Source organism: Dipodomys spectabilis, unplaced genomic scaffold (assembly GCF_019054845.1).
Source record: "Dipodomys spectabilis isolate Male_0828 unplaced genomic scaffold, ASM1905484v1 ptg000499l, whole genome shotgun sequence".
Lineage (NCBI taxonomy): Eukaryota > Metazoa > Chordata > Mammalia > Rodentia > Heteromyidae > Dipodomys > Dipodomys spectabilis.
Genome location: NW_024871176.1, coordinates 79,830 through 107,740, shown reverse-complemented (window position 1 = coordinate 107,740; position 27,911 = coordinate 79,830). Strand labels below are relative to the sequence as shown.

Genomic DNA, 27,911 nt, shown 5'->3' with positions numbered 1-27,911 from the left:
CCACCCCCATGTCTTTCGGAACATTCAGGAATAGGCTACATTCCTGCCCCAGCCGAGAGGAGGTGACACCTTATTTCTTGTCGCGAAGGTGGGGGGGGGGAAAGCAGTCGATCGCCAACGGACACTTTAAGCTGGTGCTCTCTGCGGGGCGGAAGTGCGATGGGAACAGCGGAAGTTCCCGCCCACGGCCCCGCCTCCGCCTCCGGCTCCGGCCAGCAGGGAGTTTTTCCTGCCTCTCAGTCGGGATTTGGAGACTCCGGCGTCCTCCGGCTTTTCATGGTGAGGAGGGCGCTGGGCTGGGGCTCGGGGCGGCCGCGGGAGCCCGGCGCCGGCGGAGGGGAGGGTGTGGGGGCGTCTGGGGTGGTGGGGAGGCTGTGGGTGGGGGACGGGTCGGGGGCGACGCCGGAAGTGGGGGGGGGAAGAAGCGCTTTGAGCGGAGAAATGGAGTTTGTGTCCGGCAGTCTGGGTCTGTCCGTCCGTCTCCTTGGCTAGTAGGGACCCCGGGAGGCGCTGTGGGGGGCTTGTCGGTAGCCGTGGGGGACGTGAGCCGAAGGGTCCCTCAGTCTGGAGTGGAGGATGGTGAGAACAAAGACAACAGGCGTGGGGTGTTCGACGTGAAGAAGGGTGGTGGGTGAAGGGGTGAGGGGAGCACCCGTGGTGTGAAGCGGTTGGGGTCTCGGAAGCCCGCAGGCGAGTTCCTTCCGGGCTTGGAATCCGGGGACGGGCTGTGCCAGCCGTCTGAGGTCAGGGTACCTTCGCCCTCGAGTCTACAGCCACGCCGGTGGCCGCCTGCCTGGCTCCCTCTGCTTCCTAGTCACTTTCCTTGAGGCGGGTGCGTGGCCAACCTCGGGATATCTCACCTCGCCGTCTCAGCTGTGGGAAGGTTTCTGTTGAGTTCAGCTCTTGAATAGCTTTTTTTTTGTTTGTTTGCTTGTTTGTTTTTTTGTCCTCGGGTGTAGATGGACCAAAGATCAGCCTGAATAGAGTCTCGTTCCTCCTCCACTGACCACTCCCCTAAGCAGATCCAGTTTTCAGAAGAAAGATCAACTCCAAGCTGAAGAAAAATGACTTAAATCGATTTGAATTCGCTTTTCCATTTTGTGCAAAAGAAACCCCCCATCTCGGGGAAGGGAGGCTGTCTAAACAGGTGGTTCTAGTAACTGTGGTCTCCAGGCCAGCAACAGACATCACCTGGGTGCTAGTTAAAAATGACCAAATTTTCAAAGCCTTGCCACAGACAGCCTGGTGGTAGTGCTGGGGTGGGGGGGTGGCGGGGGTTGGAGCCTGTCGGTATGTGTTCCTTGCAGAGACTGGTGATTTATTGATTTGGGCTGTGAAATGAGAAGGAGGTATATGAATTGAATGGAGAAGGCACTGATAGTTTTCATTCTTGGTTTTCTTCCCTAAAAAGTAGGATTGGTAACAACAATGTAGACTCTTTGAGCTAAATAGGTTAGAAATGTTGTATGCTAACCAGAAAAGAAGAATATCCATTGGGAATTATCACTTACTGTCTTATAAGCAAGTTGTGGGTGCAGAATAATGTTATAGTTAGGTAGTTGATGTGGTATGGTTTGGTAGATATGAAACAGACTTTTCTGAGTTATAGCAGTACCCTCGGTTTGGGGAACTGTTAAACCTGCATTTAGCCTAGTGTTTGTTAAACTTCCCTGCAGTAAGAATCCCCCCTTCCCCAAGCCCTATTTGTTTGTTTGTTTCTTCTCTCAGATCCCTTGTGGTTTTTCGGTCAAGAGCTAGTTTCACAAACAACTTACTTAACTTGGTGATACTGAGCCCCAGCAATACATCTGAATCACCTGAAGAGCTTCTTAAACACCAGCTACTGAGCTGTTGCTTCTTACCCTCCTTGAGAGTCTGATTAATTGACCAGGGGTTTAACCCAGGCAGACACCAGCTTTTTTTTTTTTTTTTTTTGTGCTGGCACTGGGGCTTGAACTCAGAGCCTAGGTGCTGTCCCTTAGCTTTTCCACTCAAAGTAAGCACTTTATCCCTTGAGCCACAATGTCACTTCTGACTTTTTAGTGGTTTAATTGAAGAGAAGAGTCTTAGGGATTTTCCTGCCCAGGCTGGCTTTGAACCATGATCCTCAGATCTCAGTCTCCTGAGTAGTTAGGATGACAGGTGTGAGCCACTGATGCACTGGCACTGTCATTTTTTAAAAGCACACACAAGTGACTAGCAACCAGGGCTGGGAACAGCTGGTCTTAAAGCTTGAGGGATAGAAGGGAAACTAAGCAAGGTGCCAAGTGCATTAACCATTAGGTTAATTGCAGGTCTAAACATCAGGAAGAAAGTGGTAGAACTGGGGTTGCAATCCAAATGTGCAGGGCTCTCAATCATTTCCCTCTGTGCACAGATACACACACTCACATTCACACATGAGATAGTATTACAGACATAGGTCTTTGTTCCTATCATACTTATCCTTGCCCAACTTTCTCGTCAAGTCAATTATTTTCCATTTTTAGCTGATTTCTTTTTGTGTTGGTTGGGAGGCTTGAACTCATGGCTCTGGTACTGTCCTTGAGCTCTTTTGCCCAAGGCTAGCTCTCTGCCACTTTGAGCCACAGTGCCACTTCCAGTTTTCTGGTGGTTCATTGGAGATGAGAGTCTCATGGATTTTCCTTCCCAGGCTGGCTTTGAGCTGTGATCCTCAGTCTCAGCCTCCTGAGTAGCTGGGATTACAGGTGTGAGCCACCAGGGCCTGGCCCTTTAGCTAATTTCTATTTTTGCACAGTTGCTTCCTGACTGTGACGCTGAAGCTGTGAAGTGAGGTTTGATTTTATTTATGATGCTTTGGTTTGTTTTTAATGCACGGGCCAATAGAGCAAGAGGTCTAAGAGCTTCTTCAAGACCACTGAGTTAATTATAGCTTAATTAAGGGTTACAGAACTTTTTAGCACAGAGCATTGCAATATTGGCTGCACATTAGAATCACTCAGTGGAACTTAAAAATTCTGTTGCCTAGGCCAAACTCCCATTGGCAGCAGAGTCTCAGTAAGTAGGACCAGATATTAGTAACATTAGTATCTTAGTATCTTTTTTGTTTTGCTGGTACCAAGGTTTGAACACAGGACTTCACACTTGTCCAGCTTGCTTTTGGCACTCAAACCTTTGAACCATGCCTCTAGTCCAGCATTTTTGCTGTATTTTTTTTGTTAGCCTTGGGGCTTGAACTTGGGGCTTGGGTACTGCCCCTGAGTTCTTTTGTTCAAGGCCAGCTCTGTCTACCACTTTGAGCCACAGCGCCACTTCTAGTTTTCTGGTGATTAACTGGAGATAATTTTTTTTTTTTTGTCGGTCGTGGGGCTTGAACTCTGGGCCTGGGCGCTGTCCCTCAGCTCTTCAGCTCAAGGCGAGCACTCTACCACTTGAGCTACAGCGCCACTTCCAGTTTTTTGGTGGTTTATTGGAGATAGGAGTCTCACGGTCTTTCCTGCCCGGGCTGGCTTTGAACCGCGATCCTCAGATCTCAGCCTCCTGAGTAGCTAGGATTACAGGCGTGAGCCACCAGCACCCGGCTTGGAGATAAAACTTTTATAGACTTTCCTATCCAGGTTGGCTTCAAAATGTGATTCTCAGCTCTCAGCCTTCTGAGTAGCTAGGGTTACAGGCATGAGCCACCAGTGCTCGGCTTGCTGGATAATTTGAAGATGGAGTCTCAAAGACTTCTCTGCCCAAACAAGCTTTGAACCTTAGTCCTCCAGATCTAAGCCTCTTGAGTAGCTAGGATTGAACCACTGGTGTTCAGCTTTGGATATCAGTATTATTTCAACTTTTTATTTTGCTGGTACTGGGCATGAGCTTAGGGTTTTGCATTTGCTCAGCTTGCTTGTCACAGCTTGCTTTTTACTGCTGACTCTGAACCACTTGAGCTGTACCTCCAGATGTTTGGTTTTTTCCCCTGGTTAATTGGAGATGGAGTTTAACAGACACTTTGCTGCTTGAGCTCACTTAGAACCATGATCCTGCAGACCTCAGTCCTGACTAACTAGGAGTATAGGCTCACGCCACTGGCACCTGGCAACATCAGTAGTTTTTAAAATTCCCTCTAGTGATTCCATTGTGAGACCTGGTAGACAGTTACTGTTTTGAATCAGCATTAGCAGTACTGAGGGCAGACAGGCAGGAGATGAGCTTTGGTTTACCTATCTTATTGGAATAAGCTGATTGAATCCAACAGCAATATCTTAAGTATTAGTGACTTCACTGTTTCTTGCAACCAAGTTTGCGCTCTTGTTCCCTCTCTCTCTCTTAGCCTCATGAATAATGAAATCAAACCTTTGGAAGGGCACTGGGGTAACAGGATCCCTGGGAACAGCAGGAGGGCCTCCTGGGGAGAGTGGCAATGATAGTCCACTGCTTTGTGTCTTCAGTTCACTGTAGCTTAGGCTGAGGGACTTGTTTGTTTTGTGCCAGTCCTGAGGTTTGAACTCAGGACTTGGACTCTGTCCCTGAGTTTTTGTGTGTGCTCAGGCTAGCACTTTACCACTTGAACCACACCTCCAGTCCTATTTTTTGTTTGGTGGTGTAGTGGAGATGAATCTTACAGACTTTCCTGCTCAGGATGACTTTGAACCTCTATCTTCAGTTCTCAGCCTTCTAAGTAGCTAGGGGTACAGGTGTGAGTCACCAATGCCTGGCTGGACTGAGGAACTTGATCAGCCACTGCCAGCTCCCCAAGAGCACCCTCCTGGTATTTGGGTTTTTGCTGTGCTGATCTGGAGTCACGGGCCAGATCAGGAAGGCTTCTGCCTTTGTCTTGTAGTAATTCAGTCTTCGGTCTGTCATTAGAGCTGGGAACAGTCTCCAAAGAGAAGCTAATTGGAGATTTTGAGAGCATTCCAAATAATAAATGAGTGTTTCCTGTCTGAGTGTTTACTCAGAGCCATGGGCTAAACTGAGTAGTACTTCCTCTAGTCTCCTTCACGGCAGGGATAGGAGTGCATTGCCCCAGCTGATAGATAGGACTAGATTCAGGTATTTCACCCACACCCCCAAGCTATTAAGTAGCAGAGTTGGGGGCTTAAATATAGGCCTGACTCCCCAATCCTTAACTACACATTGCTTCTTTTCTCAGGACTTTTTGTGGGGTATTTGTATATGTATGTGTATGCATGCATACGTATGTATGTACTGGTACTTGAACTCAGTATGTAATGGTACTTGAACTCAGGGCCTAGCAACTGTCTCTTAGCTTCTCCGCTCAAGACTAGTGCTCTATCTCTTGAGTCTTGAGTCACTCAAAAGCCATTTCTGGCTTTTTGGTGGTTACTTGAAGAGTCTCATAAACATTCCCGCATAGGCTGGCTTTGAACCATAATACTCAGATCTTAGTCTCCTGAGTAGCTAGGATTACAAGTGTAGCTCTCTCTTTTTTTTTTTTTTTTTTTAAAGAAAGGAGATGGGCTGGGTGCTTGTGGCTCACACCTGCAATCCTAGCTACTCAGGAGACTGAGATCTGAGGACTGCAGTTCAAAGCCAGCCTGGGTAAGGAAGTCTGTGAGACTTATCTCCAATCAGCCATTAGAAAACTGGAAATGGAGCTGTAGCTCAAAATGTTGGAGAAATAGCCTTGAGCAAAAAAGCTCAGACAGTGCTCGGGTCCTGAGTTCAAGCCCCACAACTGACCCCAAAAAAGAAAGAGATGGCACTTTTTTTTTTTTTTTGGTCATGGGCCTGGGCACTGTCTCTCAGCTCTTCAGCTCAAGGTTAGCATTCTGTCACTTGAGCCACACCACCACTTCCCATTTTCTGGTGGTTTATTGGAGATAAGGAGTCTCACGGACTTTCCTGCTTGGACTGGGTTCTGAACTGCAATCCTCAGATCTCAGCCTCATGAGTAACTAGGATTACAGGCGTGAGCCACCGGCACCCGGCCTGAGATGGGACTTATTTACAAATCATGGTTCTAAATACACCAAGCATGAGGGATTCTGGACTAGCTTATCACTGACTCCATTCCTGGCTTTGAGAAGTGACTAGCATTCTTTGTGCCAGGGTACCTTTTGTTGTTGTTTTGAGATAGGTCTGGCTGTGTAGCTCAACCTCTTGAGTGTTGGAATTACAGGTGTGCACCACCACATCTGTCTGGGTCCAGGTATCTGAATCCCCAATATGGAAATGACAGTAACTACTAGCATCGTTTGGATTTCCCAGTCACGTGTGGTGGTACTAATGAAGGGGGGATGGCTGCTAGAGCTGGCGGCGGCGATCTCTGCCATGACCGGAGTGGGACCCACATGCATCCAGCCGTACAGTTAAAGGACACTTCATGGTTTTGACAGCTCTAAATATGCATGTGCAGTAAATGTTGAGTCTTTTTTTTGTCTGTTTTATGACTCCATACAAGATGATGGGCCATGTCCTATGAACATATAAATGGTATAGATTTAGATTTGCAAAGGACGCTAGAAAAGTATTTCCATTTTTGGATATATTTCCTTTAGCGCACCCCCCCCCCCCAAAAAAAAAAAAAGGTTCAAAAAACCCAAATCACAGGACGATAAAACTCTTTTTCCCTCTAGGCTTCTTCCTAGCGGCCATTTCTGTCATCCCATAAGCTCAGCTGGAGCCTTTGCCAGCACGCCTTGTTCCGGTGTTTTCACTTGAGCAGCAGCTACAATTTCTTGAGAAAATATTTCCTTCTCTTTCACACCAAGGGGTCCTGACGCAAGGGATTCCAGGCCTCCCTGGGGGCTGGAGGGCGGGAGGCCTGCCCGCGGAATGTGGACCTGGGAGGTGCCTGGAGCTGCCTGTGGCTCACTCTTACTTCGCTGTCACAGGTCATCACTGTGTCAGCCCCTCCCCCGCCGGCAATGCCGGTCTTGCCTTACCAGTCATAAATACGTCACCTTTGCTATGGGAAATCTTTCTGGAAAAGATAGAAAGGCATCAAAGTCATTTTCCAGAATAGTTCAAAAAAAACTAGCTGGGCGTTAGTGGTGCACACCTTCAACCCCAACATTGGAAACACTTTGAGGCACGAGGACCAGAATTTTTGAGGTCAGCCTGGGCTATCCAATGAAACCTTATCTCAGAAAACCCACACACAGAAAGTAATGTTCTGTGCTGTGAGTGCCGGCTCGTCTGAAATCACCTGCAGCACGCCAATTCTGTTGGGTGTGCCTCTGGATTGCGTGGAGGGAGGGAAGGCAGGCATCTGGGAAAGGATTTGGGATTCTGGGTGGGCTTGGAGGGAAGGGCTTTGCTCTGTGCTGTCTGCTGTGCTGGTGGCTAATCCCGTGGCTCCCGTCTGTGATTCCTGTCTGGAAGGTGGAAGGACAGACAGGTGAAGCCATCATTGGCAGAGGCAGCTGAGCCTCGCATTAGCCAGCTTAAGGGGTGTGGTTGTGTGCTCTCGTGTTTTGGATACTGTTCATGTTTTTTGGTATGTGTTCAGACACGATTGTGGGATGGTCTTGTTTTTGTCTTGTGGCAACACAGCCCCAGAGCGGCCTTGTCTGATGGTGAAGTCCTGGGAAATTGTTCCTGTTCTTGGGAAAAGCTGGGCTTGCCCTTGACCATCAGAGGTGCTTTTTGCTTTCTCAGTACTAGGCCCCAGACATCTCCTGCTGTGAACTTCACAGAATCATTCTAAAAAGCTTTTTCTTGGAGTACGTATGCAAGTGCCGGTCTACTTTCCCATGCCTGCTTAGCTCAGGCAGTTATGTCTGTCTGCTCTATGTGTGTTTGTTTGTGTTTGTGTTTCTCTCTGTGTCTCTTGCTCTCCTTTCTTTTGTGCTGGTCCTAGGGCTTGAATTTAGGGCCTGGGCACTGTCCCCGAGCTTTTTTGCTCAAAGCTAGTGCTCTCCCTGACCCACAGCTTCTACTTCTGGATTTTTGGTAGTTAATTGGAGATAATTGTCTCACAGACATTCCTGCCCAGCTTGGCTTCAAATTGTGATCCTCAGATCTCATCTTCCAGAGTAGCTAGGATGACAGGCATGAGCCACCAGCGCCTGGCTCTGTGTAGCAGTGCTGTCAGATTGTCACAGGCTCTGGTGTCTTAGAATTTCTTTTTTTTTGAGAACTTCTAAGAGTTTCTGTTTGTGCATAGAAAACTGCCCTTTAGGAAGCGTTAGGAGTGGGAGCTAGATTGCATTCACATTATAAAAGTGTATTTTCATCTGTAGTTTAGTACAAAGAGGGTGCCTTGAGTTTTCAGGGTATGTGGCCATGAGGGGAGACAGAGGGACCTGGGAAGTACTTTGCTGATGGAGGTAGCCAGGGTGGTTGGTTTATTCAGGCACTGGACAGAAAGGAAGTTCTTACAACACAAGAATTCACAGCAAACTCTTAATGCCTGTCTAGGTGAGGTGAGACCGTCTAGCTGGGGTTACCCTGCCCCTCCTTGGGGCAGCCGATCCCCTGGCTCCCACTGTTGTTGCTGTCCAAGCTTATGTGGTCTCTGACATCAGAAGTCCAGATTTTTTTCCCCCTGTGTTTTCAGCATTAGAAGCAAACTTTTAATTTTTAAGTGCCATGAACTGAGCAAACAACCCTGGGAGCCAAATGGAGCCCACAGACTGAAAGGAGGGGTTCCAGCCAGGCTCCCTGTGGTGACCCTATCTTCTCCCCTGGCAGGAAGAGATGTCAGGAGAAAGCGTGGTGAGCTCAGCCGTGCCGGCGGCTGCTACCCGCACCACCTCCTTCAAGGGCGCCAGTCCCAGCTCCAAGTACGTGAAGCTGAACGTGGGCGGAGCCCTGTACTACACCACCATGCAGACGCTCACCAAGCAGGACACCATGCTCAAGGCCATGTTTAGCGGGCGCATGGAGGTGCTCACTGACAGTGAAGGTAAGTCGCCCCACCGCCACGGCAGGGTGTTTGGCTGCACATCCTCCACCACCTGGCACACCCAGGACCCACTTGTCTGCTCAGAAGATGAACAGGTATGATTGGTGCTCCCTGTCCTCTTGGTGGGCGAGGAGCCCCGAAAGTCCCAGGGAGACCAGGTCCCATTTGGGAGTGCTTGTGAAGGAAGTGAGGTTGGGGTCTGGGCCTGATGATGAGTAGGACTTACATGGACTGGGGACCTGTTAGTCTTAGTTGATTTGCTGTTTGACTTTGAGAAAGTACTTCCCTTCCTTCAGGCCCTGGCCTGCCTTTCTAAAATGGAGATGAGGCTAGGTGTCCTAGTAGTGTCCTTTTAGTTCCCTGACTTCTTTTAGTTCTCTGACTTCAGAGTGATGCTCGGGCCTGGGAGACACGTTTCTCTGGCCTTCCCCCCCCCCCCCCCCCCCCCAGCACTGTGTCTAACAAAGACTAGTAAGCCTGAATTTGAGCCCTGGCTCCTCATTTAGTCAGTAGTGGGCCTAACCAAGTAGCTTAGTGCTCAAGGTCACATTTTTCTGGTGTGGAGAATGGGTCCACCCATCCCACTCCATGAAGCCATTGGTATGTAGTAGTTGGCGTTCGTCTATTCAATGCCTCTGTGTGTGTGTGTGTGTGTGTGTGTGTGTATGCGCACACGCACTTGTGTACACACACTCTTCCTGTGGAAAGTCACATTTGTAGAAGGCAAACAGTTGGTTAAAGTGCTCTTGTGGAACCACCTCCCTGCACCTGGAATAATCTCAGAGCACTGGGCAGGGTGGGGCTCCACCTTTACCTGGTGAAGTGTAAACATCCCTGTCCTTCATTCCTTGGCCTGCATTGCTTGGGCCCCACCTTCCAGGGATGTGCACTTGAGAGAGTGGCAAGTTTTGACTTAGGTGGTGGGCTCGTGGCCCTGGAGTGCCACGTTGTACTCTTTAGTCTGCGCTGCCGGCTAGTTAGGGCATTTCCCTCTGAGTTCTGGAGCAGGCTGGACTGCAGGCAGAGGCCCTGCTGCCTGGTGCCCCGTGAACTTGGGTTTGGGTCAGGCAGTGGTTGAGCATGGTCAGTGGTTTGTGAGTGGTTGGCTCCCCTTTGCCGTGCACCCCCATTGCCCAGGGGGATTTGTGGAAATCAAGACAATGGTGCCCTAGCCACAGAAGGAAGCAGATACTATCTGAGATCCCGGGATTGTTGGGGTTTTTCTTCCTCCCTACCCAGTCCTGAGGGGTGGGGTTCCGGAAGAGCAGCTGAGTGGCTTTGAAGGCTAAGTGGAGGCCTCTTCCAGAAAGGCCGAATACCATAGATGTCCACTCAGCTGGACAAAGAGTACGCATGCGCACCAGCCGGACTGCGCCTGTTCTAAGCCCCTGCTGAAATATGGCCTTTGCCCAGTGCCGCTGGCACCGGGCTCTGGGAAATCAGTGTGGTCACTGACACGCTGAGTGTGTTATGTCTGTACTGTCACTCGAGCCCCCACCCCGTCCTTTCTCACTATGATACTGCTCATGATACGGCGTTCATGTAATCCTTCCCACATGTGGTGGAAGCTGACTGCCATTCCACTGAGGAGCAAGACTTCAGCAATCCGGTGTCCAGACCATACCATAGGGCTAGAAAACGTGAAGCTGCTGACCCCAGCACTCGCTGCCTCTCAGCCGTCCGCTGCCCAAAGTTTGCTAAGGGCTCTGGGGCCGCGCATCACCTGAGCATGTGGCAGCCTAATGGGCCAGCCTCGGTTTTCTTCTTTGTCCCTCTTTTCTCAGTGGTGAAGGAGAAAACCTCGTGGAGTTAGGAGGTTGGAGGAAGGTACTAGAAAGCACGTGACCATGCTCTCAGCTGTTAATGACCTGGTCACCCTGCCTGGGGCAGGGCAGACAGGAGGAAAAGCCTCCTGAGGAGAGCAGGATGAGAAGGGACGTCACTGTGCCCTTCAGAGGAGGGACTGCGGTCCACATTCTGCTGAGGACATGCTGGCAGTGAGCAGGCCTTCCGGACTCCTCCCCAGTGCTAGAAGTGTGTTTGTGTGTGCATACACACCAGTACTGGGCTTGAATTCAGGCCCTGGGCTCTGTCCTTGAGCTGTTTTTGCTCAAGCTTTTTTGCTCTACCACTTGACCCCTACCTCCACTCCTAGCTTTCTGCCTGAGCCGGCTTCAAACCACAATCCTCAGATCTCAGCCTGCTGAGTAGCTAGGACGTCAGGCGTGAGCCACCAAGGCTGGGTAATGCTAGAATTTGTACCCAACCCGTCAACATCGTGGTTAGGGGACAGGGAAGGTGGCTCAGTGGTAGAGTGCTTGCCTTGCATGCTTGAGGCCCTGGGTTTGATTCCTCAGCACCGCATAAGCAGAAAAAGCTGGAAGTGGTGCTGTGGCTCAAGTGGTAGAGTGCTAGTCTTGAGCTGAAGAACTGAGGGACAGTTCCCAGGCCTAGAGCTCAGGCCCTACGACTGACAAAAACAACAACAACAACAAAAACCATCATGGTTAGTCCCATGGATTGTTTGAAATAAGAATTAGAATCCCCTTCAGCACTGGCTTGGAGTTTTTCCTGTAGCTTCCCCCCCCCCCCCCCCCCCCCCCCCCCCCGCATGGTTTCAGGTTGCTGGATAATCCTTTCAAAATTAGAGAGTACGTAAGCTAGATCAAAGAATTCTTTTTATGATGAGCACACTCCACTCAATATCTAAAGATATTTTTGGTTGTTACAACTTAGGGGTGAGCGTTAAGAGTCCAGGAGTGCTGCTAAATCACCTGTGGAAATCCCTCATGACAAAGCTATCTGGTGTAAAATGTCTACAGTCTTGGGTCAGAGATCCCGACCTAGAGACTGAGACTCAGGAATGAGGCAGATTCCTCAGATTTGCATTCTTAACGAGTATTTCAGGTCACCTTTAAGATCAGGCAAGTTCATACAACAGTTACAAATAACTTAGTATGACAAGGAAAGGCTTGCAGACGCTCCCTGGAGGGAGGATAGAAGGAAAAGGACATCTGGACATCCCCAGAGAGGAAATAAGTGGTGTGTTTGCATGGGGGGCAGGAGGTGAGCCTAGTGGACGAACCCCCAGAGCACCCTCGGCCCCGAAGCCCCCACTCCTGCTCTGTTCTCAGCAGCAGTGGTGAGATGCCCAAGACTGGCCTGGTGCTATGTGCCCTCTGTGCACTCGCCTTCTAGCTCTGTGTCAGCCCTTTCTTGAGGCCATTTTGGAGGCTGCTGGACAGAGTGGTCGAGTAAAGTACTGCTGCAGGTGCAAGTATGTGGCAGAGCTAGTTTGTCAACACGGGCCCCAGCTCTCAGGCCCTGCCGCGCTGCGGGAGTCCTGTGCCTGCCCCGCAATGGCCCCCAGGGCTCCTTGGCAGTGGGAGGACACCCCCCCCCCCCCCCCCCCCCGCCCAGCATGGAGCACTTGACGTTCTGTTGCTGTCCTACATTACATGCAGACGTCGTGCAGTTTCTCAGGGATAGATTCCTGCTTTGAAAGCAACCGAAATATTTTAACTTCTGAATAAGTGAAACCTCATGGAGAGAGTAGCCTGCGCCTTTGCCCTTATTTGTCCAAAGTATGATTCCTTCACCACAAGCATTTCCTGGACACATTCTTGAGCTGGAGCCCAGTGTCACCATCCTCCTATTCCTTTATGAAGACTCTGGGCTGTTGCCTTGAGTCCCCACTCCCTCCCCCAGCTTGACTTCTGCCTGTACCGAAGGCACGACATGGACCAGAGGTGACTCGGTCACCATTTTTCTTTTTCTTTCTTTGTAGGTCATGGGGCTTGAACTCTGGGCCTGGGCACCCTTGAGCTGAAGAGCTTGAGCCACAGCACTACTTCCGGTTTTCTGGTGGTTAATTGGAGATGAAAGTCTTCCAGACTTTCCTGCCTGGGCTGGCTTTGAACCGCGGTCATCAGATCTCAGCCTCCTGAGTAGCTAGGATGACAGGTGTGAGCCACTGGTGCCCAGCTAGTTACCATTTTTCTTAAAGCCTAGGTTTCTTATTGCTGGTGGTCCTGCCCTCCCCGACTTGGGCATATCATTGAGTTTCTGTGAGACCGTTTTATTTGCTGAACTGCAGAAATGATCCTCCCTCAAAAGCACAGCAGGGAAGCAAACAACTGTCTTTTCACCCCTCAGCACCCTCTGGGGAGCCCAGGCTGCACGCTGTGGTCTGAAGGCCAAATTCAACCTGCCTGTGCATTTTAGTGGCTCTATGATGGATTGGTGAAATTTTAAATCAGCTTACCATCCTATAAAGATGAGATTCACAGAAAATCTTGAGTTTCAGGCTGGAAGGTGCATGCATGAGGCCCTGGGATCAATTCCTCAGCGCCACATAAGCAGAAAAGGCTGTAAGTGGCTCTGTGGCTCAAGTGGTAGAGCGCTAGCCTTGAGCTGAAGAGCTGCGGTACAGCGCCCAGGACCAGAGTTCAGGCCCCACGAACGACCAAAAGGAAAAAAAAGAAAATCTGAGTTTCTGTCATTGCTTGGAATGTCAGAGTTCAGACAGTCCTGGCCCACATTCCTATCCAGCCACTCGTGGTTGGGGGGTGGGGGACATCCCTGGGGGCAGGGCATGCTCCCCAGCCAGCCTCCTCCTCGGTCCAGACTCACTCACTCCTGCATGCCGCTTCGGTGGGCAGCTGAGTTGTGCAAGATGTTAAGTCTGGATTTCATTGTGTCCGATGTGGAAAGCAGCCAGGAAGGAGAACATCTGGAGGTCATCGTCAGGGTACCGAGATCTCCCAGGCCTGTGAAGGCCTCTTCCTTCCGTGCAGCCAGGGCCAGACTCGACCAGTCCAGCATTCTTCTTCCTGCAGGGCTCAGGAAGCCAGAGCAGGAGGCAGGGGTAGTGCTCAGAGGAAGGCCACACAGACTCAGAGAAGAACGGACGCATGGCTTCTTAGCAACCCCATTGTGATTGCTGTAAAGGAGAAAGCCGGGAAAGGCCAGGCAGTGAGGACTGGCGATGGAGCACGACGGGGCAGGGGGAGGCGGCCAGGCTGCGACTAGGCACATGCAGAAGGCACATGTGCTGCTCTTGACCCAGCGGCCCAGGGCCCAAGTCCCACCTCAAGGCGTGCCTAAGTCCCACCTTCTTCAAGTTGGCAGTCAGGGAAGAAAAGAGCAAGTAGGGGTCACAGGAGACACTGGAGCTCCTCGCCCAGGGCACTGTGCTGGTCAGGAAGGTTGAGGCTCGCCCATCTGCTTGACTTCTATGTCCAACTTTCCATTTTCTTTCTTTTTTTTTTCCCCTGGGGCTTGAACTCGGGGTCTGGGCACTGTCCCTGAGCTTTCTTTGCTCAAGGTTAGCACTCTACCACTTAAGGGAAAGCGCCACTTCTGGCTTTTTCTGTGCATGTGGTTCTGAGGAATCGAACCCAGGGCTTTGTGCATGCTAGGCAAACACTGTACCACCAAGCCACATTCTCGGCCCATCTTCCCATTTTCTGTTGAGATTGCTGGTCTTCACTCCCCTTCTGCCTCTTCCCAGGCCTGGCTCCTCCAAATACCCTATCTGGTGAATTGCATTGTGAGAGAGGAATTGAAACCCTTCTGCAGTCTAGTTCAGGCACCATAGACCAGGGGAGACAGAGGAGATGAGTCCCCTGACCCCTCTCCTCGACTGCTTCTGGCCAGCAGCCAGGACATTTTCCTGCATCTAATAAACAGGTCCCGCCTTCCCATGTTGACTGAGGGGCTGGGTGGCAGGGTTTTTGGTCTTCACGTTGCCACTAGGCAGGAAGTGTCCAGGCAGGTGACGTCCTGTGCTGTACTGGGGAGCCTGAGGTGGCAGTCTGAGGACAAGGCTGGGCTCCCTCCTTCTCAGCTGTGAAGGTGAGCATGGCAGTGTGCTTTTGGGGGAGTAGCCTTTCCCCCGGGGGTGTTTAAGGACACTGCGGACATGCCTTTAGGCTTGGGGGTGGGGCTGGACTTGGTGGTGTGTCCAGCCCCCCAGGACCTGTAGGCTATGGGTCTGGTCTGGGCATAGACAATATGGGGGTGCACCTGCTCTCCCCTGGAAGGGGGGGGTGAGTTAGGAGACAGCCCCGGGTGCACCACGCGCCCCCACAGAGGGCACCGTGTAACTAGCTCCTTCCCCCGCAGGCTGGATCCTTATTGACCGTTGCGGGAAGCACTTCGGGACGATACTCAACTACCTTCGGGACGGGGCTGTGCCGCTGCCCGAGAGTCGCCGGGAGATCGAGGAGCTGCTAGCAGAAGCCAAGTATTACCTCGTCCAGGGCCTGCTGGAAGAGTGCCAGGCGGCGCTACAAGTAGGCACCCCTTTCCTCCACGTGGAGGACCACCACGCACACTTCCTCTCTCCTCGTCCCTCTTTGCAAAGCGAGAGTGAGCGTACCTCACATTCACAGTCCTGGAGACTGTCTTCCCGCCAGAGTAACCCCAAAGTAGGGACTCCCTAAGAATAACTGTACTACTGGAGAGTCCGAATGCAGTGGGTGGCACTCTTTCTGTCTTGCTGGGATGTGGCATTGAACCCATTTTATCCAGGGGGTGCCCTAGTCTACCTCTGCTGGGACACTGTGGGTTGAGGGGTACTGAAGGCTTTTAGAAAAGCTCCTGACTGCTGCTGTCCTCAGCCCCCGTGTTGTTGGGTCCTCTCCTGTGGATGTCGAAGGCCTTGATGAGTGACTCATGGGGTGGAGACTTGGAGCAGCGTAATGGCTCCCTGTGGACAGTGCAGACAGCCTTCCTCAACTGGACCCACGCGGAGACCACTGGGGTCAGGTCTGGTGACAGTGCGTCCTGCAAGGCAGTGCCTCTAAACGTCACCTGCAGCCGCTCACTGTGACTGTGGGCCAGGCTCCCACACGGTGCAGAACCAGAAAAGCCCCTTTGGCTGCTGCAGAGCCTCAGTTTGTATATGTGTGGTACTCGATTGTGCCTTCCCCAGGCCACACAGGGCTGTGTCTGGCCCTCAGCTAGAGCAGTGCCCATTGTGTCAAAGCTCCTGGAGGCACTGGCCTTACCCTGTACCACCTCTGCCTGCGGAACTGTGGACCACCATAAATCTAATCTAGGGTTGCAGCCTTCCCCTCATCCTTTAAGTTATGTCTGCAGGGAGTCAGATGGTGCCGCAGGAACACCACCACACCCCTCCCGGCCAACCTCACCCACGCAGGATCTTGTAGCCACTTTACTGTGATTTCCTCAGAGCTGCTTTTGCTGCTGTTGACTGACTCTCCCATTTCTGATGTTGTCTACTGGCATTACTGTAAACAGAAGAGTTTACATTCTTGTCCCTTCCCCCCAGTTAAGCTGTATCAGTTTGCATTAGGATTGTACATCTGGTTGGCAGTTCAGCCTGGGGCGATTTCATTTGCTTGATTTCTAAGCATATACCCCCCCAAGTTCAGTCCCTCTGTTCTCAGTAAGAGAGTCAGTCTCACATTGGATGGCTTCTTCTCCACCGGGTTCTATTTCTGTAAGACCTCCATCTGCCTCTAGAGCCGATTCCAGCTTCTCTGACGCAGCCTTTGTCTTCTGCTTTCTGAGTTTTATCTTTTCAACCCTTCTGGGTCATATTTCATTTTTGCTATTACGTTTCTACTTTCGAAGAGCTGTTTTGCTCTCTGAAAGCTACAGTTGTTTCAGAGGCTACCTGTCTACCCTCTTTGTGTCCTCCCTCTCTGCCAGCTGGTAGGATGTGAGGTTTACTTGCTGCCCCTCTCAGTCTGACTCTTCTTGGACTTTTTCTGTTCTTTGTGCTGGCTTCTGTCAGCTTCTCCTGAGTCGTAAGATTGGTGCACTGTGGTGTGTGAGCAGTCTTTGTTGTCCCATGAGGTTGTGGTTGGGTGATAGGCCAGCTTTCTCACTGCAGATCCCACATGTCTGAACTTGTAAGCCAATTTTTAGTGGATAGATCCTGCCTACCAGAAGTCTGGATGGGGTGGCACACACTGCTGTCCAGCTTCTTGGGAGGTGGAGGCAGGACGATTTCAAGTTTCAGGCCAGCCAGGCTACCTGGCCAGACCCTACTCCCAAGAAATGCCCCACAGCCTTCTGGGGGCTGGGGTGGGGCGGAAGCATGTGACTGGCCCCCTGGAGTGTGAGTAGAGGAAGAGCCAGAACAGATGTTCATTTAACCCCCCACTTTCCAGAATAATGACTTGGCCCTGTCCTCTGCTGTTCAAGCCACTCCAGGAAAGGGAGAGGCGGGAGCCCATGGAGAGAGGGAATGGATGGATGGGTCTGGGGGTCTCCATTGCTCACTGACGGGAAGCCAGGCTCTGCTCTTTGCCTGTACCCCACCGCACAGGAGCTTTCACTGAGGACTCTGCAGCCTCCTCCCTGCCCACAGCGTGGGTGTCTGCTGTCCATCCCCTCGGTCAGCACTCAGCCTGCATCAGCTTTCCAGCCTCCAAGCCTGTGTTTGTTGACGATGATGATGTTGTCATGTAAGGGTTTGAACTGAGCCTGCTCTTGCTCTCTTGGCAGTCTCCCCCTTGAGTCATGCCTCCAGCTCTGCTTTTTTTCTGTGCTGGTCCTGGGGCTTAAACTCAGGGCCCCAGCACTGTCCCTGAGTTTTTTTGCTCAAGGCCTAGCACTCTGTTACTTGAGCCACAGCTCTACTTCTGGCTTTTTATTTTTTAGTAGTTATCTGGAGATGAGTCTCTCAGACTTCCCTGACTACACTGGCTTTGAACCGTGATCTCAGATCTCAGCCTCCTGAATAGCTAGGATTACGGGTCTGAGCCACTGATGCCCAGCTCAGCTCAGATTTTTGCTAGTTATTTTGGAGACAGTCTTCAGACTTTTCTACCCTGGCTAGTCTGAGATCCTCCAGCTCTCAGCCACTTAAGTAGCTAGGATTATAGGTGTGAGCCACTGGCAAACAGGTAGCCTCCTGGTTTGATGCTTTTTGTCTGCTGAGCTCACCTGTCCCATTCTTCTTCCTTATTCCTCTGTGGTCATAGGGCTTATAGGAGCCCTTGGTGAAACTAGGCTTCTCTCTACATTGGGAGCTTAGTTTTAGTGGCTTCTTGGGTGGGGAGCTGCATCATCATTGTTAGCTTGCTGAGCCTCTGGTGTGGAATGGCCCTAGACACCAAGCATGCTCCTCCTGCCCTGACTGCCCCACCTTTCTTGCAAGCCTGTTGTCTGCCAGGCCGGCTGAAAAGCTCCCTCTCTCCCCCAGCACCCCTCACAAGGCAGACCACCTAGGCTGAAAGTATGTTTTTTTTGTTTTGTGTGTGTTTTGTCAGTTGTGGGGCTTGAACTCTGGGCCTGGGCGCTGTCCCTCAGCTCTTCAGCTCAAGGCTAATACTCTACCACTTGAGTCACAGCACCCCTTCCCATTTTCTAGTGGTTTATTGGAGATAAGACTTTACAGTCCGGGCTGGCTTTGAACTGCAATCCTCTGATCTCAACCTCCTGAATAGCTAGGATTACAGGCATGAGCCACTGGCGCCTGGCTGAAAGTATGTTTTGTTCCAGCAGAACAAAGACACTTACGAGCCATTCTGCAAGGTTCCTGTCATCACTTCATCCAAAGAGGAACAAAAACTTATAGCCACCTCCAACAAGGTATGTCGGAGGCGCCTGAGGGGTTTCCTTTGCTACCAGACACAGAGAGGTGAGTTTTGAGACAGAAGCATGTGAAACTGCCACCGCCAGGCCTGAGCAGGAAACGACAGCGCCCGTCACGTTGCCCTTGGGCCCGGCCGGCTCCCTCCCCTCCCCCGCCAGCAAGCTGTGCTTGTAGCCATGGCCACCTCTGCTCTTGGCAGGGCCCCAGCACTCTGGAAAACCCTCAGCTCATTGCACCTGCACGCTGAGTAACTTTTTTTTTTTTTTTTTTAAACAACCCAGCCAGCCGTGAAGTTGCTCTACAACAGAAGTAACAACAAATACTCCTATACCAGGTAAGGAGTCAGCCACCACACAGGCCTCGCTGGCTAGCTAGGAAAACCATATCACACACTCACACCAGCCAGGCCCAGCCTGCAAGTTCCCTTCAGCACCTCCGGACTAGGCACACATAGAGGTAACTAGAACTTGAAGGCCACAGTGCTCTAGAACCTGCCTTTCTAAACCAGTGACAAAGTTATACAACCATTGCTTCTTTGTAATTTTAGAATATTTTCATCACCACCAAAAGAAACTCTTTGCCCGTTAGCAGCCACTTGCCCCACAAGCCTTGGGTAGGCATTTTCTCGGTAGATATGTATTTTGTGGACATTCCACATGAATGGAATCGTATAACGTATGCCCTCTTGTGACCATCTCCTTCACGTAGCATACTATTCCCCAGGGTCCATTCATGTTGTGGCACCCATCAGAACTTTATTCCTTTTTTATGGCCAAATAATACTCCATTGTGTGGCTCGTCCACATTTTGCTTACCCTTTTGTAGCCATGAGTAATTTCTGCCTTTAGCTATTGTCGTCTTGTCTTTCCTTCCTTCCTTCCTTCCCCTCTCTCTTTCTCTCTCTCTTTCTCTCTTTCTCTCTTTCTCTTTCTCTCTTTCTTTCTCTCTCTCTCTTTCCTTTCTTTCTTTCTTTCTTTCTTTCTTTCTTTCTTTCTTTCTTTCTTTCTTTCTTTCTTTCTTTCTTTCTTTCTTTCTCTCTCTCTCTCTCTCTCTCTCTCTCTCTTCTTTCTTTCTTTCGGCTTGAACTCTGGGAGCAGTCCCTGAGATCCTAAGCTCAAGGTGCATACTCTACCACTTGAGCCATAGTGCCACTTCTGGTTTTGGGGTGGTTCATTGGAGATAAGTGTCTCACAGGGTCTTTTCTTCCTGGGCTGGCTTCGAGCCGTGATCCTCAGATCTCAGCCTCCTGAGTAGCTAGGATTATAGGTGTGAGCCACTGGTGCCTGGCTGCCTTTAGCTATTTTGAAAAGTGCCGCTATGCATGTATGTGTGCAAGATTGGTGGGCATGTCTTTCCATTTGTCTTAGCTAGAAGTGAGATTTTTCTGGATCCCGTGATGATTGAGTTTAGTCACTGTGGGCTTGTCAAACTCTTTTCCAAAGTTGCTGCTCCATTGCACAATGCCACCACAGCATCTGGAGATATGTGCATACCTTGTGGATCTCCTGGGGAGCATGGGGCTGTGAGTCAGGGTTGGAGAGTGGGAGCAGGAGGGGCTGCAGGGATGGACGAGTGATGTAATGAAGTAGTTGAAGACCTGTAATCTGTCCTAGAATCCAAAGTGTCCCTTGAGCAGCATGGTTCTGCCCCCTGTGTGTGTGGGGGGGGGGGGAGGGGGAGTGATCCCCACCACTGGTCCTGTGCCCGGACCAGCATCCCAGCTTCTTGCCTCCAGCTGGGTAGGGCAAGCGTAATGGGGCTCAAGCACGCTGGTTAGGAGCACAAACTTGGGGGCCGGAGCTGTCTGTTCTGAGACCCAGGCCTTGGACAGTCGCTGGATTTTTCTGGCCTCCCATTCTCCTTCTTGGAGCGAAGAAGGAAAGTGCCTTTCTCTTGGCATTAGCACGAGCAGAAGTGAGACAGGAGAGAGGGAACCTGGTAAGGTGTTTCGTGCACAGCTGCGGTCACTTCATGGGATGCTCTTTTTGCAGCAATTCTGACGACAATATGTTGAAAAACATTGAACTGTTTGATAAGCTGTCTCTGCGCTTCAACGGAAGGGTCCTGTTCATAAAGGACGTCATCGGGGATGAGATCTGCTGCTGGTCTTTTTATGGTCAGGGCCGCAAGATCGCCGAAGTCTGTTGTACTTCCATCGTCTATGCCACCGAGAAGAAGCAGACCAAGGTAAGAGGCCGGAGAGCGCGGTGCCTAGTGGCCACTCTGCAGGTCTGCACACAGCCTCTTCCCACTCATGAGGAAGCCCTAAAAATGCTCTCCTGACCTTGTGCTTGCTCACGTGAGACCCTGGAAAGTAGTCACTGTAGGTCTTGGAGAAGAGTCTGGCGTTCCCTCCTGATGCCCAGCAAGTGGAGACAGCCATGCCACGGCCCGGTCACTTTGCTGTACGTGTGGTCTGAGATTTAGCCTTGTGCCTGTATGTGTTCAGCTGCAGTGTTGTCTTCCTCTGGTCATTCTGACAGCGCTGGTGCTGTTTCTCCTCCTCCTCCTCCTCCAGGAGACAGCACTGGTCCATCCCATGCCCTCCAAGATCTTGACTTACTAGTCGCCACTTACCACATACTTGCCGCCTGTCTGTCCTGCTCTTGCCCGCTACCTAGAGCTGCCCTCCGGTCCCAGGGCCTGTGTGTGTACCCTCTTGGCTTCCTTCCAGCCACATTCAACTCCCTGGATGAACTGGGCTCTGGATTTTCCTTCTTCATGTCATCCTCTCTAAACCTGCACTTTTTTTTTTTTTAGTGCCAGTCCTGGGGCTTGAACTCAGGGCCTGGGTGCTGGTAAGCTTTTATGCTCAAAACTAGCACTTTGCCACTTGAGCCATAGCTCCACTTCTGGCTTTTTGTTAGTTTAATTGGAGATAAGTGTCTCATGGAATTTCCTGCCTGGGCTGGCTTTGAACTAGAATCCTCAGATCTCAGCCTCCTGAGTAGATAACGTTACAGGTGTGAGCTACCAGTGCCTGGCTCAGATCAGCACTCTTGACCTCTCCCTTCACTTCCACTGACAAGCCATTCTGCAAAGCAGAGTACTGCGAGAGATCCGCTCTGCTGTTATTTGAACTTCAGATCTTCCACTTGAAGAGCCCTTGTCTTCTCTTTAGGCCTTCTGCCCTTGCGCTATGAGTGACACCCCTTCCCTTTCCTTTCCCTTCCTATCCATCCCTTCCCCTTGTCCTCTTTCCCCTTCCCCCTCTCCTCCCCCTCTTGCTTCTCCCTCTCCTCTGTTTGTTATACTATACTATATACCCAGTCACTTCTTTCTCCACCTATCTAAGAGAAATCTGAGTATCTGTGACATAGAGCAGTTGTGTCACAAGTGGATTGCCATGCCACTAGTCACCCGCATGCCAGCTGTCACTCACCTGCTCAGGTTACTATTGTGTGTGCAGCTTTGGGAGTTAACATAGTTCTGTGGGATTCTGAGCCCGTCTCAAGCAAGGCACAAATGAAAGAAGTGCAGAGGACCAAGAGAAAGGCCTTTTCCCCGGATATTATTGGAAATTTGGATCATGTGCAGAATTAGACACAGATAGCGACAGTGATCTCCACGTTCGGTCATCTAGTTTCAGTGGCCACCAGCTCACAGTGGCTCTTGCTCAGTCTGTGTTCACTTCCCTTCTCCAGCACAGTGCTGACTTGAGAACTCCTATTCAGGAGATAGCCTAAACGGCAGACTTGGTTGTGGGGGTGTGGGTGTGGGGGTGTGGGTGTGGGTCGTGGGGCTTAAACTGGGTTTAGGCTCTGTTCCTGCATGCTCTTCAGCTCAAGGCGAGCACTCTACTGCTTGAGCCACAGCGCTACTTCTGGTTTTCTAGTGGTTTATTGGAGATAAGAGTCTCACAGACTTTCCTGCCCGGGCTGGCTTTGGACTGCGATCCTCAGATCTCAGCCTCCTGAGTAGCTAGGATTACAGACATGAACCACCGGTGCCCAGCTCGGCAGAGATTGTTTCTAAGGGTAGCCAAGAAAGGGAAAGCACTGAGGTTCTTTCTTGTTTCAAAAACAGCAGGGAGCCAGAATTGCCTGTGCCTCACTAGCAGATGCATCATGCCTCTTGTCTCCTGTGAAGTTCCTTTTTAAGGATGTGGGTCCTCTTGTAACTAGACTCCATCTTGACATGATCTCTTTTAAAATACACTTGGGTTGTACCTTCCCTTGGATATAAAAAGGATAATCATCATGTTGACTAAATTAAAATATCAAGATTTCCCTGGGCACCGGGCACTGGTGGCCCCACACCTATAATCCTAGCTACTCAGGAGGCTGAGATCTGAAGATCGAGGTTCAAGGCCAGCCCAGGCAGGAACGGCCATGAGACTCTTGTCTCCAATAAACCACTCAGAAAACCAAAAGTGACACTGCGGCTCAAGTGGTAGAGCGCTCTCCTTGAGCTGAAGAGATGAGGGACAGCGCCCAGGTCCAGAGTTCAAGCCCCACAACCAACAACAACAAAAAAAATATCGAGATTCCTTATCTTTAGAGCTTAATAAGGAGCAAAGGAATCTAGAGATGGCATGGCTTGACCTCAGCTGTGTATGGATGAGCAGATGGCTTCCAGAGCAAGTCTGCACTTGGGTTTGTGAAACCGGCGAGTGGTAGGGCCAGGCTGGGCGGCCAGCCCTCCTCATGCCTTCTCCTTTCCTGCCCATGACGGTCCATGCGGTTGGTGTCAGAGATGGACAGCTAACCCTGTCTCTACCCCAAGCCTCTGGGAACTGTGCTCAAGTCACTGCTTGAGTTCAGTTTCTTGCAGAGCTGACATCTTTCTTGAAACAACATCCCAAGTGCTTTACTAAATCCTTTAGGCATAATTTGTCTTTTGTGGTTAAGTTGGAAAGGGTGTGGATAGCCAAAATTAAAGTTGAAGCAGGTCTTCAAGGCATGCACTATCCATTTGGTTCTTGAAACTCGGGTTCTCAGAATAGATGACAATGGAGCCTGACTTCTGTGTTAGTGGCCTCTCCTTACTTCTGTTGAGATGGAATTGTTTCTGTCACCTCTGCTTCATCCTCACCACCCTCACTGAGCCCTTCCTGTCAGGTCAGTGAGCGTGTGTTCTAGAATGTTCGTGTAGTTCTTTACATTGTTGTGTCTGCTCTGTATTGCTTGCTGGAATGTTTTGGGGACCTGGTCAGGTCACCCTAGCCTCTGTGTGGGCTTGGCATTAGCACACATGCGTTGACTAGCTTTGTGCACAGGGGTTGGGATTTTTGTTCTTCATGAGCTGACTGGTTTTGAACTGTGTCCTGATATCTTGATGCTCTCAGTCATGGTCTCTTCCTAAGGAAAAAGTTGGCTTTTTTTTTTTGGTTGGTCATGGGGCTTGAACTCTGGGCCTGGGCACTGTCCCTGCATTCTTCAGCTCAAGGCAAGCGCTCTACCACTTGAGCCACAGCGCCACTTCCCAATTTTGTAGTGCTTTATTGGAGATGAGTCTCATGGACTTTCCTGCCCGGTCTGGCTTTGAACTGCAATCCTCAGATCTCAGCCTCCTTAGTAGCTAGGATTACAGGCATGAGCCACCGGCTCCCGGCTGCATTTTTTGGTTTCTTTGCTGGCAGTTGACCCAGCTGGGTTTAGGCTGATGTTCCAGCCAGCCTTTCTGTGGTTTTTGACTCCAGTGACAAAGCTCCAGTTTTGAAAACTTTCAGATATGTCCCACCTGCGTGCCGTGCACTGGGGCAGCATCTGGAGCCATGCAGTTGCTGACGCCATTGGTCAGTACCCTTCGGAGTAGCGCAGATCCACAGCTGGCCCAAGTCTAGGCGCTCAGTCAGCCCCTCAAACTCCCTTTCCCCACAGTCTTCTCAGTATTTCCCAACTTCCTGGGCTCCCTCTTCTTGTTGTATGGCCAGCAAGTTAGGGCTGTAGCTATAGCTATGGATTCTTTGGCTTCCTTAACCTATCTCTGAGGTGGCCCAGCATGAGTCTCAGGAAAAAGCAGGAGTTCTCCCCACCTGCTGAGACCAGGAACCTTCACTCCTTCCGGCTCTGCTTGCTGCCGTGAGGTGGCTTGGGCCGAGATGGGGATGCAAGAATGTAGAGGACAGAAAAGCCGGGGTTGCCCTCCTGTCTGCCCACCATGCTGGCAGTGCCGCATGGCGAATGCAGCTTCTCAGATCCCTCATTGCTGCGGCGTGGTCTCTCCTGGTGGCTCTAGTGAGGAAGATGGGAGTGCTCCCTCTCTCCCTCCTGGCGTCTAAGAGAAGCGCGCCCTGGAAGGCCGAGTCTGATCCGTGTGTCATACCTGGAACACATTTGCGCCGCCCTCCTTCCATCCAGGGCTCCACAAGGAGGACAGGCAAACAGTGATTTGCCAAGGAAGGCTCGTGCCGTTTCCTGAGGGCCCCCAGCGCATGCCTGCTCAGAAAGGAGGTGGTTTCAGTGTCTGTGTTCAAAGCCTGCGTGCTTTGCACACCTGTAGCCCTGCCAGTGGCGACACACCACCCATCAACATGAACTGCTATGCATTGTCCAGTCTAATCGGGGAGTGCTCTCCAGCTTACTCCTGGGACTCATGCAGGGGCCCGGGGCTACTAGGCAGCCCAAGCTAGATTCGAATCTCTGACCCTCCTGCCTCAGCTTTTGTTTTCTGAAATGTGTAGTGTATATGTACAAATACGTGCATGGGATTCAGGATAAAATGTGTTATCTGTAAGAAGAGACACTGGCGGGGGTGGACAAGGAAGGGGGGATGGGGACAGGCAGGGGACGGGACGGGGTTGGGCAGGGGAGTGGGGGTGGGGACAGGCAGGGGACCGACCGGGTTGGGCAGGGAAGGGGAGTGGGGACAGGCAGGGGATGGGGTCGGGGAGCCTTGTCTTACTGTGCCTCTTTGGTCTCTGCTGCATTTACCACATGTAAGTATTGTGGAAATACCTGCGTTGAAGATGATAGCATCTTCCTCGGTCCTCAGGGCCCTGCTGAGCCGTGTGTGGGCGCAGGTGTGGGTGGGCCGTGGTAAATCACACTAACCCACTGCCCTCTCCCCTGTGGGGGCACAGGTGGAGTTCCCCGAAGCCCGGATTTATGAGGAGACCCTGAATATTTTGCTGTATGAGGCCCAGGATGGCCGGGGACCTGACAATGCACTCCTGGAGGCCACCGGCGGGGCAGCTGGGCGCTCCCATCACCTGGATGAGGACGAGGAACGGGAGCGAGAGCGAATCGAGCGCGTGCGGCGGATCCACATCAAGCGCCCGGACGACAGGGCCCATCTCCACCAGTGAGCAGGCTGGCAGACCAGGCACCCTCCTCCCCACCTTCCTCCCCCATGTCCCGCGCCATGGCCCCCCCTCCCCCCATCCTGCCCCACTCAGATCCCATGCAGGCTTCCGGCACCTTCCACCTTCCCTGGAGCCACTTTTGTAACATGCCGGATGATGATTTTGCTATTTCTGGACAAGGTGGGTTGATTCTGTCTTGCCCGGGTGTACACACCCCTCCTGTTGAACAAGCTGTGGCTCAGGTCTCCACTTTTTGTGTGGATCCGAGGAGCCAGGCTTTCTTGGTTCTCCCAGAAAAAGTCCGAATGTGAGTGTGTGTGAGGACTTTGGTTGGCAGTATTTATTTTTGTGGGTGTTGACTCCCTGTTAGGGTTTCTCTTCTGAGTGGGGCTCTGCAGTGGGCCGACAGGAGCGGTGGGAGCCTCCTGGCCTGTGACCTTCCAGCCTTGGCAGACGGGGCCCGGGCCCTGTGCGTTCCGATGAACAACCACAGCGCATGGCAGTGGAGTGTCTCATCTCTTAATATCCCTTAGTGTTGCTCTGGGTCTAGTCTTCAGGAGCAGACCTTTTGCCACCGTGGCTGCCCTTTGTCTGGGACGCGCTGGAACCACATTGGCAAGGAGCAAAGCTTTCCCTGGCAGTGCGTGTCCCGCTCTCCTGCTCCTTCTACTCGCTGCATTCCCCAGGGTCCAAGGGTCACCTCGCAGGCTGAGCGGCCCAGGATCCACTCCCTCCCCTGCAGAAGGGGGCGCCTTGCCTCTTTGGTCAGCAATCAGATGCTTCCTCCCAGCCTGGGAGCCTGACAGGCACCAGCTCAGAGGGAGCTTGCCGCTCTGATCCCCTCTCGTCTTTGTCTGAGTTTCGGCAGTGACTAGGCTGTGTGTGTGTGCAGATAGATACCCATGGGTCCCGATTGTATTCGTGTCTAAGGGATGTGTGAGATTGTTGGCGGGATAGATGCTGGCAGGGCACAGGTGGCCCTCGCCGAGCCTGGCTGTGCATGGTGCTCGTGTAAGATGGACATTCTCAGTTACCTACCTCCCAGAGTCTTCTGCGTCTGTGTGGGAACAGAGTGAGTCGTGGCCGATGGGATGGTTGAGTAGACGACTAGGTAAAGTAGCACAGGGAGATGTGAATGTGTGTCCGGTAATGGATGGATCTGGTCTGCTTGGCCAGGGACTTGTTGTCGTTTTATACCAAAGGTATTAACATGGGCAGCCTTTGACAGGTGTATTCCAAAAAATGTTCTATTTTGGAACTTTTTTTTTGTTTTTGGCTTAGAGTTTGTATGCAGCAATCCTTCCGGTGACAGTGGTATGCCTTTCTTTTGTATCCAGCAGCAGAGCTACAATAAAACTTTCAATCAATCATGCCTTCCACCCAAAACCACGTATTGGGGAGACGCTTTTTAAACTGTTATGTGGGAAACTTTTATATTAATCCATTTGGGTTTTATTATAGTGCTAAGGAAAGGGAACTTGCAAAACGTTGTTTCGTAAACATTTTATATTGTCGAAGTTTTAAATGCCCACCCTACCCCTTGGGTTAAACTTTTTTAGAACGTTCATGTAAACGTCAGTTCTGATGTTTTCTGTAGGAATGGAAAGCCATTGTGTATGAGTTGTTTTTAAATGTTTGTGTGCGAGGTTAAGTTTGTAGAACAATCACATTTGTTTCAGCTTCTGAGCCTTAGGAGCTGGTGTTCCTGCCAGTGCTCTCCCCTAACACTGCACCTCTAGTTGTATGTCCCTCCCCCAGGGTTAGAGCGACATAGGCTACGGTGAGTAGGATTGTTAATAGACCATAAGAAACTGATTTGTCTTAGGCTGGCATGAAGGGTGAAAGTCATATTTGTGAATGATCCAGGTAAAACACTGGCCTAAAATTTAGTAAAGAGTAAGGTTTTATTACAGTGTAATAGCTTACAATTAAGAGGCTGGAACAGCTGTTGGTTTATGTTCAGAACAAGTCACCAAGTTGTGACTGCAGCCTGTATTCTCCCCGCTCCTTCCCGTGGTCACGAGCTCGTTGGCTTTGGTGCAGGTTCTGGCCCTTACCAAATGTGTGAACACCCACCCTCCCTGGACTGTGTGAAGTCTCGGTCACACTTCCATGAACCTTTGTCACTCCATGCCACAAAAAAACCGTTGTTTTAAAAGTAGTCAGTGTGTCTCGTACAAGCATTGTGGGCATATGTAAAATAAAAGTTTTACCATGCTGTGTATCAGTCTGTCTTGGGGTCTCTTCAGACATGCAGGGCTGATCCCCAC

The 27,911-nt window shown here is 51.1% G+C and overlaps 1 protein-coding gene across 2 annotated transcripts; it reads left to right on the top strand.

The window, feature by feature from the left end:
- The first annotated feature begins 189 nt into the window (after window positions 1-189).
- On the top strand, window positions 190-27,863 carry Kctd10 (potassium channel tetramerization domain containing 10). 2 transcript variants are annotated; one of them, XM_042669586.1, is made up of 7 exons: window positions 190-279; window positions 8,608-8,821; window positions 14,948-15,117; window positions 18,305-18,391; window positions 18,677-18,729; window positions 20,387-20,582; window positions 25,420-27,863. In XM_042669586.1, the coding sequence occupies exons 1-7, from the start codon at window positions 277-279 to the stop codon at window positions 25,642-25,644; spliced, it is 948 nt and encodes a 315-aa protein (XP_042525520.1). In that variant the 5' UTR covers window positions 190-276; the 3' UTR covers window positions 25,645-27,863. The 2 variants fall into 2 exon arrangements, with proteins under 2 accessions (XP_042525520.1, XP_042525519.1); XM_042669585.1 differs by having other exon boundaries at window positions 18,302-18,391.
- The last annotated feature ends 48 nt before the right edge of the window (window positions 27,864-27,911 follow it).